This window comes from Fragaria vesca, linkage group LG5 (genome assembly GCF_000184155.1).
Source record: "Fragaria vesca subsp. vesca linkage group LG5, FraVesHawaii_1.0, whole genome shotgun sequence".
NCBI classification, from domain to species: Eukaryota; Viridiplantae; Streptophyta; class Magnoliopsida; order Rosales; family Rosaceae; genus Fragaria; species Fragaria vesca.
This window is the reverse complement of record NC_020495.1, coordinates 27,050,422-27,063,525: the sequence shown is the minus strand read 5'-3', so window position 1 is coordinate 27,063,525 and position 13,104 is coordinate 27,050,422. Positions and strand designations below refer to the sequence as shown.

The 13,104-nt window shown below is 39.5% G+C and overlaps 1 protein-coding gene and 1 non-coding gene across 2 annotated transcripts; one reads left to right on the top strand and one right to left on the bottom strand.

Moving 5' to 3' along the window:
* Positions 1-673: 673 nt before the first annotated feature.
* On the bottom strand, positions 674-4,713 carry LOC101304774 (stromal 70 kDa heat shock-related protein, chloroplastic-like). Its single transcript, XM_004300581.1, has 8 exons — positions 4,119-4,713; positions 3,785-4,037; positions 3,595-3,674; positions 2,657-2,799; positions 2,438-2,536; positions 2,067-2,256; positions 1,531-1,929; positions 674-1,390 (listed from the first exon to the last, which is right to left on the bottom strand). Exons 1-8 carry the CDS (start codon positions 4,632-4,634, stop codon positions 977-979), a joined length of 2,094 nt encoding a protein of 697 aa, XP_004300629.1. The 5' UTR covers positions 4,635-4,713; the 3' UTR covers positions 674-976.
* Positions 4,714-7,746: 3,033 nt separating this feature from the next.
* Positions 7,747-9,037, top strand: LOC101304583. Its single transcript, XR_184767.1, has 2 exons — positions 7,747-8,232; positions 8,404-9,037. It is a non-coding gene; the product is annotated as an uncharacterized LOC101304583 (transcript).
* The last annotated feature ends 4,067 nt before the right edge of the window (positions 9,038-13,104 follow it).

Below are 13,104 nucleotides of genomic sequence, written 5' to 3'. Positions count from 1 at the left end.
CAACGCAACGTCAACTAAAATGTATCATGATACATAAAGAAACCATTGACTTAGGTTCATCATATCCCAAAAGCAAGTCGAAAGGGAATGCAGATGGAACTGTAATCTCCTACACCAATACACCAAGCAATGCTTTGGTAGGTCATTACTAATGCAAAGTATCTATATACGACCAATAGGTTGTTTCCAAAATGGTCATGTATTCACCATTAGGAAAACAACGATACCCTGTGAGAAACATAGGAATGTGAGAACGTTCCTAGCACCCTTGATTGATGTAAAAGTCAGGGGGAGTGTAGACTTCAGAGGGAGACTAACACATAGGTGCGTTATGCTCTTTTTCCCTTCGACCAAGATTTATTTTGTCCCATTAGGTTTTTGTTACTTGGCAAGGTTTTTAATAAGACAACACCATATGCACTGTTTTAACTTTGACTTGGCACAAGGGGGAGTGTTGAAAGAAAAATACCTTATGTGTGCCTTCGTCAAAGTAACTGACGAGAATAGATTAAGGCATTAGTGATTAACGGATGTAACAGCTCAATTAGTTATATCAGTCATTATGTACATTGTTATTACCATTGATTATCGTCATTATGTGCGTGTAATTACCGTTGAAATTCACCTCTATATAAAGAGGGTTTCTAATGAGAACGAGTAGACCTTGTTCTATATCATATTTTCTGTAACAAATAGCTTTTTTTTATTTTTTTTAAAAGCAAAGATAGTTTCACTATTCAGCATTTTAAGCGGACGCTGCTCAAACTAATAAATCCACAATCTTGCTGTCACTCTAGTTTAACTTCAATTGAAATCTATTCTAGCAACCCAAATCAACTCCATAATTCAAACAAAAATGACCCCATTCAACCCCAACCACCTCAACGGGTCTTGCTCATGTCGATTCTATCTCTTATGCACATTTTGTGAACAAGAAAAACAAATAAGAAAACAACTATCTACCCACCATATTTGCTCACTTGCTGTCAGTAAAATCTGCATCAATGACATCTCCATCAGGTCCCTTTCCTGAAGATGATGACGACTCTGAAGGCCCAGCTTCTGCACCGGGTGGTGTTGGCCCTGCACCTGCACCAGGGGCACCAGGCTGGTTATAAAGGGACTGTCCGAGCTGCATAACTTCCTGGTTGAGGGCAGCCATTGAATCCTTTATAGCTTGGGTTGAACCCCCAGAAATAGCTTCCTTGAGTTCTCCAAGTTTTGCCTCAACCTTCTCTTTAACTGGGGCTGGAACCTTGTCTCCCAGTTCCTTCAGCTGCTTCTCTGTCTGGTAGACAACAGAATCTGCCTGGTTCTTCGTGTCAATGGCATCTCTCTTCTCCTTGTCCTCCTTTGCAAACTTCTCCGCTTCGTTAACCATTCTTTGTACCTGTAAGTTCCAAAGACATTTTCCTTGAAGCATGATCCAACAGTAAAAAACAAAAACAAACAAGAAAGTCCAACATGTCTAGAGTTCATGACCAAATTGAATATGGCAGAGCCATCCATTTTTAAACAATCCATACACACCTCATCATTAGGCAACGTGCTTGCACCAGTAATGGTGATATCCTGCTTTTTGCCGGTGCCCTTGTCAACAGCAGCGACCGAGAGAATGCCATTGGCATCGATATCAAACTTCACTTCAATCTGAGGAACCCCACGTGGTGCAGGCGGGATACCATCCAAACGGAAACTGCCAAGAGATTTGTTATCTCTGACAAATTCTCTCTCCCCTTGAAGAACGTTAATCTCCACACTAGTCTGCCCATCTGCAGCAGTTGAGAAGACCTCTGACTTAGAGGTAGGTAGAGTGGTGTTTCTTGGGATGATCTTTGTCATGACACCGCCAAGGGTCTCCAAACCTAGTGATAGTGGTGTCACATCCAACAATACGATGTCGCTTACATCTCCAGCTAATACTCCAGCCTAGACTCCAGTAAAATGAAGTAGCCACAGTAAGGTAACCATACTAGCAAATGAAAAAACATTCAGTTATACTAAGAAGGCAATTATATATCATTCAGTTATAATGTTAGCAACTGTAAAGAAAAATCATGACCAACCTGAACTGCAGCCCCCAGGGCAACAACTTCATCAGGATTGACAGTAACATTTGGTTCTTTTCCCGTTATCTTCCTCACAAGCTCCTGAACAGCTGGTATACGTGTTGACCCACCAACAAGTATTACCTCATCTAGGTCTTTAAAGGAAAGTTTTGCATCCCTCAATGAATTTTCAACAGGTGTTTTCAGTCTGCACAACTCTATAGAAGTCAGTTCAGATGCAAAATTTTCAGGGGTTGTAGAAAAGGAATAGGAGGCAAAGGTAGCACTAGAAAACCTACTGCAATCGGAATAATCAAATAGGATACCATGAATTAGCAACAGAAAGAGCTCACAACAAAAGTTACGACACAAGTTTCAACAGTTCTTACCTGTCAAGGAGATCAGAGCACAACTCCTCGAACTTGGCCCTTGTAAGTGTTGTCTCAATGTGCTTGGGGCCATCTGCAGTTGCAGTAATGAAAGGCAAGCTGCAAGAAAACAATTATAACCAATGAGAATATGCTGGAAATAAAACACACTACAAGTACCTAAATAATGAAGATTCCAGAGAGAGATAATTCTTCAACTCTTATATAGTCATAACGTACCTTATGTTTGCCTGTGTTAAAGATGACAACTCCATTTTGGCTTTCTCAGCTGTCTCTGTCAGCCGCTGAAGGGCTTGTTTATCCTTTAATAGATCAATTCCTTCATCTCTTTTGAAGTCCGCAGCAAGCCAATCAACAATCCTCTGTATAATAAAATCCAAATTAGATCTGATGTATCACTTCACCCAAAGGCAAAACCCATGAACAGATTAAAATGCCAAGTTTACCATAGTCGTAGCAACTAAAATGGACATAACATTACAATTTCTGTTATTAATTACTTTATAGAAAAAAAAAATGAGTTTCATTTGCATCACGATGCTAAAACAGTTTTCTGTTTGTAGAACTTTGAAAGTATGGTATGTTCTGCATAAGCAAATTGCTCAACTGTAGCAATTGTAAACATTTTAAGCCACTCAACATGCTTCATTTTGTCTAATAACTTGCAATCCCCAAACCAATCATTAGAAAAGGATTCATAAAGATATAAGTTCTAGGACTTCCCAAATACCACAACCCCTCCAGCCAACCAAATAATGGTTACATGATTTGTCTAATCATCAGAAATTACCCACTAAATTTTTTTCATTCCATAATGGGAATTTCCAAATAATTTGACAGCTATGACAGTACCACATCAGATAGCAAAGGTTCCATAGTCCAAGCAACTGGTTCCTCAATACACAGTCTTATTACTTTTTTTTTATTCATTAAATTTTTTAAAAAACTTTTAGGTTTTCCAGCCACGATTGTCCAAAACCACAGGGTTAGGATTCTTACAAACTCACAAACAGTCCAAAATGATGAAACATTGCAAGCAATGGATAGAAAACGGTCCAAAAGGATTAAGTAGAATGCAATGGCATAGAGACTGTACAACACAGGTCCTAGGTGTACTAAACGCAGCACAGAGAAAGAAAAAGAAAGCAGATACTTACCTTATCAAAATCATCACCACCTAAATGTGTATCACCAGAAGTAGATAGCACTTCAAAAACTCCATCACCGACCTCCAGCACTGTAGCAGAACGGCAACGAGTTGGTGACATTTCCTTAGGTAGCAGATTCACAGTGACATAATTGACTAAAAGCAACACACATCTCAGTTGTGTTGAACAAATACCATACCTGAGACATCAAAAGTACCACCTCCAAGGTCAAACACTAAGATAGTTTCATTGTTCTTCTTTTCAAATCCATAAGCTAAGGAGGCGGCAGTAGGCTCATTTATGATCCTCAGAACTTCCAACCCGGCAATCCGGCCGGCATCTTTTGTAGCAGTCCTTTGAGAGTCGTTAAAGTAAGCAGGTACAGTAACCACAGCTTTTGTGACTTTATCATTTAGAAACTTGGAAGCATCGTCCACAAGCTTTCTCAAAACCTAATAACAATAACAACAATGGTTTGTCAATAAACCAATTTCCATCCACAGATACAAAATGGAAGCGGAAAAGAGAAAAACCTGAGCGGAAATTTCTTCGGCGGCGAACTGTTTGCCAATGGCAGGACAATCGAGCTTGACATTGCCATTCTCATCCCTAACAACCCTGTAGGAGACCTGCTTAGACTCTTCGTCGACCTCAGACATCTTCCTGCCAATAAACCTCTTGACGGAAAAGAAGGTGTTCTCCGGGTTCACAACGGCCTGTCGTTTGGCAATCTGACCGACGAGCCTATCGCCGTTTTTAGTGTAAGCGACGACGGAAGGAGTCGTTCTCTGGCCCTCCGCATTTGTGACTATGGTGGGCTTCCCACCCTCCATAGCACCAACGGCGGAGTTGGTCGTCCCCAAATCAATACCCACGACTTTCTCGTTTACTATGCGAAGCGGTCCCGCCCTTCGACCAGCGCCGTTGGATCTTAGGCTGACGAAGCCTCTCAACGGCCCCGTTCGCCCCAATCGCTGACCTAAAAACACCGTCCTGGATGCACCGGGCGTACTGCCCAGGACGTTGATTTGAGCAGAGGAGCACGCCATTCACGCACGCTAATCCCAGAGAGAGATGAAGATGAGAAGAAGAAGCTGGTTTGGTTTGGTATTTGCGTCTGCCGAGAACAACATAGTGAGAGGAGGTGATAAAGGTTTTCAGGAAAGAGAGTGAGGGTTAGGTGGCGCCACGTGGCCGGGGTTCTGGAATGATCTATTGGTCTCTTTCCTTTGATTTAGCAGCCCGGTGGAACAATCGAGGTGTTTGTCGAACTATCCAGCGGCTTATTGGGCTTTGTCAGGCCCGAACAAATATGTAGTTTTTTTTTTTTTTTTGTTGACCATTTAAGAAACTCATATTTGTTCAAAGTTGGTTTTTCAGAATCCTAGCATACCATCTAAATCATAATGTTAAGATCTTATTCAAGGTTTCACAAACACACATATGAATACAAGACCATCTAAAGAATTTACACTAAAGAGTTTTCCTGGTTGAACCAGGAACCTACCTTCATTGGATCTACAGTCTCCCTTGACTGCAACTTTGGATGAAGCCACCATCTTGACAATCTTGTTGAAGCAAGGATAAGCGCACACTAACAGATGAAGGAGAGAAGCCGGTAATCTGTGTTTCTGAACTAAGGCTAGCACAATGGGGATGTTCCTTAATGCAAGAACGATACATAACACAAGGACTTAGCCTCCTTTATATAGTACGTGATCACAAACCGGATTCAGTCCCATAAATGATTCCTTATTATACTCAATGTTAACAGCTGCATAGGCATGATCTTATCACAATACTAATTCGACGTAACCTCCTTTATATAGTGATTACAAACCGATTCAATCCCATAATTGAGTCCTTATTGTACTAAATGTTAACAGCTGCATAGGCATAATCCTATCACAATACTAATTCGATGTAATTCAAGTTAAATACAATGAAAATACAATGAACCTCTTTGTATACAACTCGAATTGCTTGTATTAGAGTTAAATACTTATGCTTGTTGTTGTTCAATTCATATCCAATATGAATTAGTTGTGATGATAACATATATTGTTTAAGTCCAATTCAATTCGAATATTGATTCTTTATGGGAACATGGGGATCGATTTGTTCTTGGATAAGAACAACTGGGATGACTGTTTGAAGGGAGGGCCTTGATTCTTCCTTGTTTTTCTTTTCTTTCTTCTTTTAGGGATTGTTATTCTGTGTCTATAAGATCTACGAATTATACATAAGAGCATTGGTTTTTTTTGGCAATATGGTTCATGTTGATTTTATGTCTGTTAGGCTATGGAGACCATAAAAGATTTCGGTTTCATCGAAAATAAGAAACACCAATAAATTTAGCCCATCTCATATTCTAATACTTGATACTTCCCTGGGTGGTGGTGGTGGTGGTGGTGTTTCTGGGGTCGTTGATCGAGGTTCTCCGGTCATTTGGGCAAACATTTGTCACCATTCAAAATTCTAGTGCTCTCATATCTATTCATAGATCTCATGCATAACTGTTTGTTTAGCCCCTTAAGCTACGTTGATGTCTTCTGCATATGGAAAATGAAGATAGCTATAACATCTTGGAATTTCGAATTTCTATTTTTAAATGGAAAATTAATTTCGAGCTATTTTTATTTTCTATTTTTATTATTCTTATAACTCTTAGTAGCTTTCGAAAATTATTTCAATTTTTAGTTTGTCAAATTTTGTCTTTCGAGCCCATAGGATTAATCTAGACGCTGTTACGAGTTCGTAAGATTTTTCGAAGCATCGTTTGGACATCAGAGCTATTTTTAATGATTTTTAGAAATTGGTATTATCTAAAAATTTAATTAAAAATATAAATTGTGGTGGCTTGATCTGGACCATTGGAATCGTTTAATTTGAGCCGTCCATTTAAGGTTATATATGGGTGTGGATTAGCTTGGACTGCATCGAAACACAACCCAGACCGACCTTGGTCTCCACTGCTCTGCAGCGACGCCGATTGCTCCTCTGTTGTCCGGCCGCCTCCCGATGCATGGTTGGTGTCTACAGCTTCGTCTCGCCGTCCCCAACCTCACTATGTTCTTCGTCTTCGAAGAGGAGCTCCGGTGAGAGAGAAAAGAAGGAGAGAAGGATTTCTGGGTTCGCCGACCAACTTCTGATTCCGACTACGTCATGGAGAAAGGATGGCAACGTCGGCTTCATCTCAGCCCCCTGATCCTCCATATGGTCCCGGATTCTTCAGAGAAGCTACTATGGCAGAGAATCGAAGCTGAGGAGAGTTTTAGGGTTCCAATCGGGATTTCCCGATTCTGGCCACGGCGGTCAGAGAGGTTGGTGGTGGTTACTTTGCCTTGAATTGGCGAACCTCTCTATAGCTTTGGTTGTCCAAGACGAGCTCTAAGGAGGGAGAATCGAAGGGTTGAAGTTTCTGAATTTTTCAGCGAGCTTTGGTGTCGACTCAAGTATCAAAGTGGGTCTATTCTTCAAGCTCTATCTCTTTATATGCTTAAAATTGAGATTGGTTGAGTTTTGAAGAAAGTGGATTTCAGGCAGTGGAGGACCGCCGTGCGTGCCGCTGTGCAAGGCGGCGGTGGAGGTGCTTCTATTGCTTTCCGGTTTCGAATTGTATGCTAGAGTTGGATTGATGTGTGTTTTCTATGCTAGATATACTGTTTAGATTAAAAATTGAAGTTTGGAGTTTGAGAGTAGTATAAGGATTTTGGTTACTATTATTGAAGTTTGAAGTTTCGAATTATGGTTTTGAAGTTTGCTAATTTTACTTACTGTTATTGTGTTGCTTGAATTCAAATCGGAGAAGTTATGTTGACTGAATTGGATAATCGAAGTGGTGTTGGTAGGTGGAGGAGTTGTCTAGTTGACATTTATCTTGTGAAGTTTGTTTTGATCCTCACTGTGTTAAGTTTGTGTAATATCTCGGAATTTCAATTTTCTTTTTTTAAAAGAAAAATTATTTTTCGAGTTATTTTTATTTTAATTTTTATTATTCTTCAAATTCTTTGCGACTTTCGAAAATGATTTAAACTTTTAGTTTCTTAAATTTGTCTTTCGAGCCCATATGATTAACCTAGACGTCGTTACGAGTTCGTGAAATGTTTTTGAACTTCGGAACTATTTTTAATGATTTTTTAGAAGTTAGTATTATTCAAAAATTTAATTAAAAATATAAAATCAAGGTCGGTGAAATCTGGACCGTTGAGTGAGAATATACGTAGATGTGGATTAGTTTGGACAACATCAGATAGATCCAGATCAGCCTAGACCAACCGACCCCGTCTCGAGCTACGACGGAGCTCAGCGCTCTCTTCCGTCGTCCGGCCGCCTCCCGGCGCAAGGCTGGTGTCTACGGGTTCGTCTCGCCGTCCCCGACCTCAAGATGCCTTTCGTTTTCGAAGAGGAGCTCCGGCGAGAGAGAAAAGAAGGAGAGAAGAACAGGCTGGGTTCGCCGGTGAGATTTCGATTCCAGCGACGGCGGCGAGTGTGAATGGTACTAGTAGCTTCGTCTCGGTCTCGTCGACGTCCCTGTGCCTTCAGCTTGCAGAGATGAGGTCCGGTGAGGGAGAATCGAAGAGGAGAAGTTCTTGGATTTTCCGGCGAGAGTTCGACGGATTCCGGCGAGCTTTGATGTCGACTCAGGTATGAAAATTGGTCAGTTAGTCGAGCTCTATTTGTTTTTATAATTGAATTAAGATTGGTTGAGATTTGAAGGATTTAGGTTTTAGTCAGTGGAGGACTGCCGTGCGTGCCGCTGTGCACGGCGGCGGTGAAGGTGTTCTGATTGTTATCTGGTTTTGGATTTTCATGCAGTTGAATTGATGAGTGTTTTCTATGCTTGATTGGTAAAAAGATGAGAATTGGGTGATGGGAAGTTGAGCACTGTTATTAGAACAGGGAAGGAAGTTTGGCTGTGCGTTTGGCAACAGAAGTTGAAATGGAATTGTGTTGTTAAGGGATGCAGATGTTTCTGAGTTTTGGGACATAAATTAGTTGTTTCTGTTAAGGACAGCCGAGTTGATATCGAACCAGAAAGAATTGAGCAATATGGTCAATTACGTTGTTAGGAGCCATGTATAATTGTGAGTTATAGGTTTTTGTGTTAATTGAAGATGTACTCGGGATACTGAAGCTATGAAGTTTCATAATTTGTCTTTTATGTTGTGTGGTGAGCAATGCAGCCAGTGATGCCATTTGTTGTCTAGATCAAAGTGAGTTAAGGCAATGGTTAGTTAAATTCCATGTGGAGTTGGATTGGTGCTTGGTACATTATTGAGATCGAAAACATAATCGAACTTGTTCAAGACGGATTAAGAGTGGAGTTAAAAGAAAAGTTAGTATGGACGACATTGATTCGGCTATTATTGGAGAAAGTGAGAGGACTTGCCAAATAAGGATTTGGGTGTCCTTAGTAATTTCTGAGTTTGATCATGTTTATTTGATGTGATCCGTCAACATTCTCAGAATGAGGATTCGGTACGAGGATTGGAGGCAAGTTGCAGTTCTAGAAGCAGAAGGGTAAAGATTTCAAAATGCGAATTCGTTGAATACTATTTTTATTTAGCGTCGGAGCTAGCGTTTGGATTTCAGGTAGGGTCTCTCTATCGGGGAACCTTTCTTTAATTCGATAATTAGAGTAATAATTGAAATATGTGATTTATTGTAAACGTTTTATTTTCTTTATTTTTTTATAATTTCTGGAAAAGTATTTGAAATTGTTTTAATTTCTTTTACTTTTCTCGCTTACGCCTCGGGTTCGGTGTCAGATGCTTAGAAACCACCGACACAGGGTCCGGGGTGTGACAGTTTGGTTGATGAAGGTTGCCGAGTTGGAATTGATACATGGAAAGGCCTCATCATTTGGCCCTTCGGCCCTAACCCGCCCTACCCTATTGGGCCGAAGCCTTACCCGGCCCGCCCGGCCCTAGCCTTTTTCAATTAGGATAGGGCAAGGGTCAAGCAAATGAAACCCAGCCCTACCCTACGGCCCTACCCTATTGAGCCTTTTAGGGCCAAGTCTGGCCCTGTCTTATCCCGATCCTAAAAGCCCGCCTTTTAGGCCCTAATAATTACTTTTTTTTATTGTTTTTAATATGTTTCTTATTTTTTATACAATACAACTAATCTTGTAAGTTTTATTTCTTTAATTTGTATTTTGCTTTGTTAAATAACGATTGATTTTTGGTGATTTAGAGAGATAATTAATGAAATCTAGATTAATAATTTTAGATGTCTTAAGTTAAATATAATGTATATGTATGTTAAATATGAGTAAAAATAGGGTCTTGTATCACATATATCCCTTGAGGTAATATTTGAGAAAAAAAATTAAAACTCATGAATTTGTTTCGTTAAACAAAATAACGTCATATTCGGCCCATTCGGCCATATTTGGCTTTATTCAAAAGGCCGGCCCTGTTAGCCCTAACGAAATGGGTTTTAAGGGCGGGTAAGGGCTTGCATATTTGAGCCCCAACCTGACCCTACTCAGCCATAAATTTTGTTGACCAAGCAAGCCCCGCCCAACCCTACCCTAAGCCCTAAAATTTAAGGTAGGGCCGGTCTTAGCCCGGCCCATGATGAGGCCTACATGGAATACATATCGTTTCGGTTATTATTTCGAAATTCAAGGAAAGCTAAAAGTGGTTATGTGAAGTCATTGTTTGAAGTTGATTAATTAAGGTGAACATGGTTAGCCGAGAAATTGCTATGGAATTCAATTGGGTGAAAACTTGTTTGGGTGTCTAGCAATTGTGAGGACTTGCGAAATAAGGCAATGTGGGTGTCTTTAACAATTTCGGCATAAGAGACACGAGCTTGCAGAAGCAGAAGGTTAAAGATTTTAGAAAGCGTGTCGCGGTGTTACTAATTTTGTTTGGTGTCGAAACTAACACTCGGATTTCAGGTAGGGTCTTTTTCCGGGAACCTTTCTTAAATTGATAATTAGATTATAATTGAAAAAATGGGTGTTTTGTGTGGCATTGATTGGTTATCTCTTAATTGTTATCGTTTTCTAAATAACATGTGTAATCGTTGATTTATATGATTGGTGTTATTGTTTTCCGTAAAAACATCTGTTGGACGTTATAATATGATTATATGATTTTTATTTGACATGCATAATGCATTGTGACATTTGTGTGAGATTAGTGAGAATGGTGGTTGTGGAGATTGAGAATGAGATCTAGAGAATAGATACATTTTGTGTAGTTGAGTTTCCTCATAGGTTTTCCAAGATCCAGGGTAGCCCACACGTGCACAAGTTTCGAGAAAGTATGCCCCTTCGATGGCAGACATCGATAAAACAATCTATCGAGTTTCGGGTTTGGAGACCATGAGTATAACAAAATGACTAACAAAAGAGGTACATATGGTGAGATATTATTGATTGTTAGATCATATATTAGAGACATTTGAGTCACCCCATGTTGGTAAATTACACGGTATGGGACGTGCAGACTCACTTGTCTTTGATGTATGGACTGATTGCCAGTAATTGAGGAAGACATTTATTAGCATACATGCATCGAATTGTCATTATTTATTTAAAGTATAGTTTGATGTTTGATAACTTGATTGTGTGACATAGTTAAGATTAACCTAAAATGGTTTGGTCCTATTGAGCTTAAGCTCACCCCTATGAGTCTTGTTCAGGTGCGTACGAGGCACGTCACGTCTTTCGATAAGTTTAACTGTGACTTTTAGCTGACATGCACGAGAGTATAGAAGAGTTACAGAAGATAAAAAGTGAGATAGATCACAAGACCTATTTCGTCTGTGTAATTGTTTTTGTTATTACAATTTGTTTTGTTTTTAATAATTTCGAGAAAAATATTTGAAATTGTTTTATTTTTCTTTTACTTTTCCTGTTCACGCCTCGGATTCAGTGTTAAGTGCTTGGAAACCACTGACACCGAGTCCGGGGTGTGACTATAGCCTCTGAATAACCAGTTCTCTAAACAGCTTAAGCCGTGGTTTCTGAGCTGATACACTTGGGTTTTGAGCCTTATTTTGCTTCAACTCACATGTTGGTGGTATTGTGGTTTATCCTGCAAAGAAGGGACATGGAGGCAGGCTCAAAGGTAGCAAGAATAGAGCGAAGATTAGGAAGGTTGGGAAGCTGTCTATAAAGATGAAGATGAGGTTTGTTGTCATGGATAGGTAAGTTATTGTGTATTTTTGCCTCCTATTTTTTAATGGATTGACGCCCCTTTTGTAATTCTTATTTGTTCATGTAATTGAAAATAAATTAAAAATACTTTAAAAGGAGTGAAGTGTGAGGCAACAAAAAAGTGAACTGAATATGTTCTAAATGAAGTTGAGTGTGAGGCAACTAAGCGAACCCTGATCAATATATACTCTGGAATGTCCCGCCTATTCTAGAAAGTCATTTGCAAAATTAGCTTCGAGAAAAAATGTGCTAGAAAGAGATAGCTCCAAGAGATTTCACCTGCATAATCAAGAGGCTTGTACTTTAACAAAAGTCAAATTACCTGGGACTTATGTTGCACGGAAACGGAAACGAGTTTCGGTTTCTGATACGATCTGATACGTAAAAACGTCAAAATCAAAATAAATAAAATCTTTATTATATATAAATATAATTAAAAAAAATATCAAAAAACAGTTATTAATTGATCGAGAAAACAAAACAGAATAGTTATTACTTATTAGTAATAAAGATAACAACAAAAGGTCATTTTTATCTCTCACTCCTTTCTCTCACCATCTACTCAGCCCGTTTTTGGCTTTCTCATTTTCTCTCCCCTAGCCTCCATGGTCACATAAATTCTTCTCCTCCACCTTTCAATCCCACTTCTAATCCCACCAAAATTCAATCATCTTCTAATTCTAATTCGGAGCCCACCACAACCATATGCCCATCCCCGCCTCTGATACATGTCGCCTATTTTGGGTGGGTTTTTGGTCGTGTTTCAACCTTTTATCAATTGATGGAGGAGAAAAGAGAGCAATTGATGAGATGGTTTTGTTAGATAAGCTTGGGGATTAAAGGGTGTGGCTTGATTATAAAGCTTGAAAAGGGATCGGGATTAGGAGGAAGGAAGAGAGATGAGTACCCACAGTGTTTCAGACTAGTCGACGTCGTGGTTGAGGAGATCTGAGCAAATTTAGAGGTCACGCATGATGACAGCGGAAGGATGCCTGAGATGGTGATCCTGAGCGTTTCAGAAACGTTTCAAGATCCTTCTTATGTGGAAACACGTTTCGGGGCGTTTTAGAAAGGAAACGTTTCTGAAATGCGAAATGCTGATAATATGGCGTTTTGGTGCAACATAGCTTGGGAAGTATTAATTGTTCTTGCTTTATTTTCTTTAATAAAATTGAAAATACCCATTTAGTACTAATTATAAGGGTTTATTGCCCATTTCAATGAAAAACTTTTTCCTATGCCTATTTCAATTAATCTTAACAAAATTACTTTTGTACCTTTAACCTAACTATCTCTCTCCTCTCCCTCCACCTCTCACTCCCGATCAACTCTCTCTCTCTCTC

What these genes read in the sequence shown, in the direction of transcription:
- LOC101304774 (XM_004300581.1), bottom strand. Translation starts at nt 4,634, where the DNA reads ATGGCGTGCTCCTCTGCTCAAATCAACGTCCTGGGCAGTACGCCCGGT. An exon ending in GTGGTGATGATTTTGATAAG is followed by an intron (nt 2,800 to 3,594) that starts GTAAGTATCTGC and finishes TTTATTATACAG; the next exon opens with AGGATTGTTGATTGGCTTGC. An exon ending in GCACGTTGCCTAATGATGAG is followed by an intron (nt 1,391 to 1,530) that starts GTGTGTATGGAT and finishes TGGAACTTACAG; the next exon opens with GTACAAAGAATGGTTAACGA.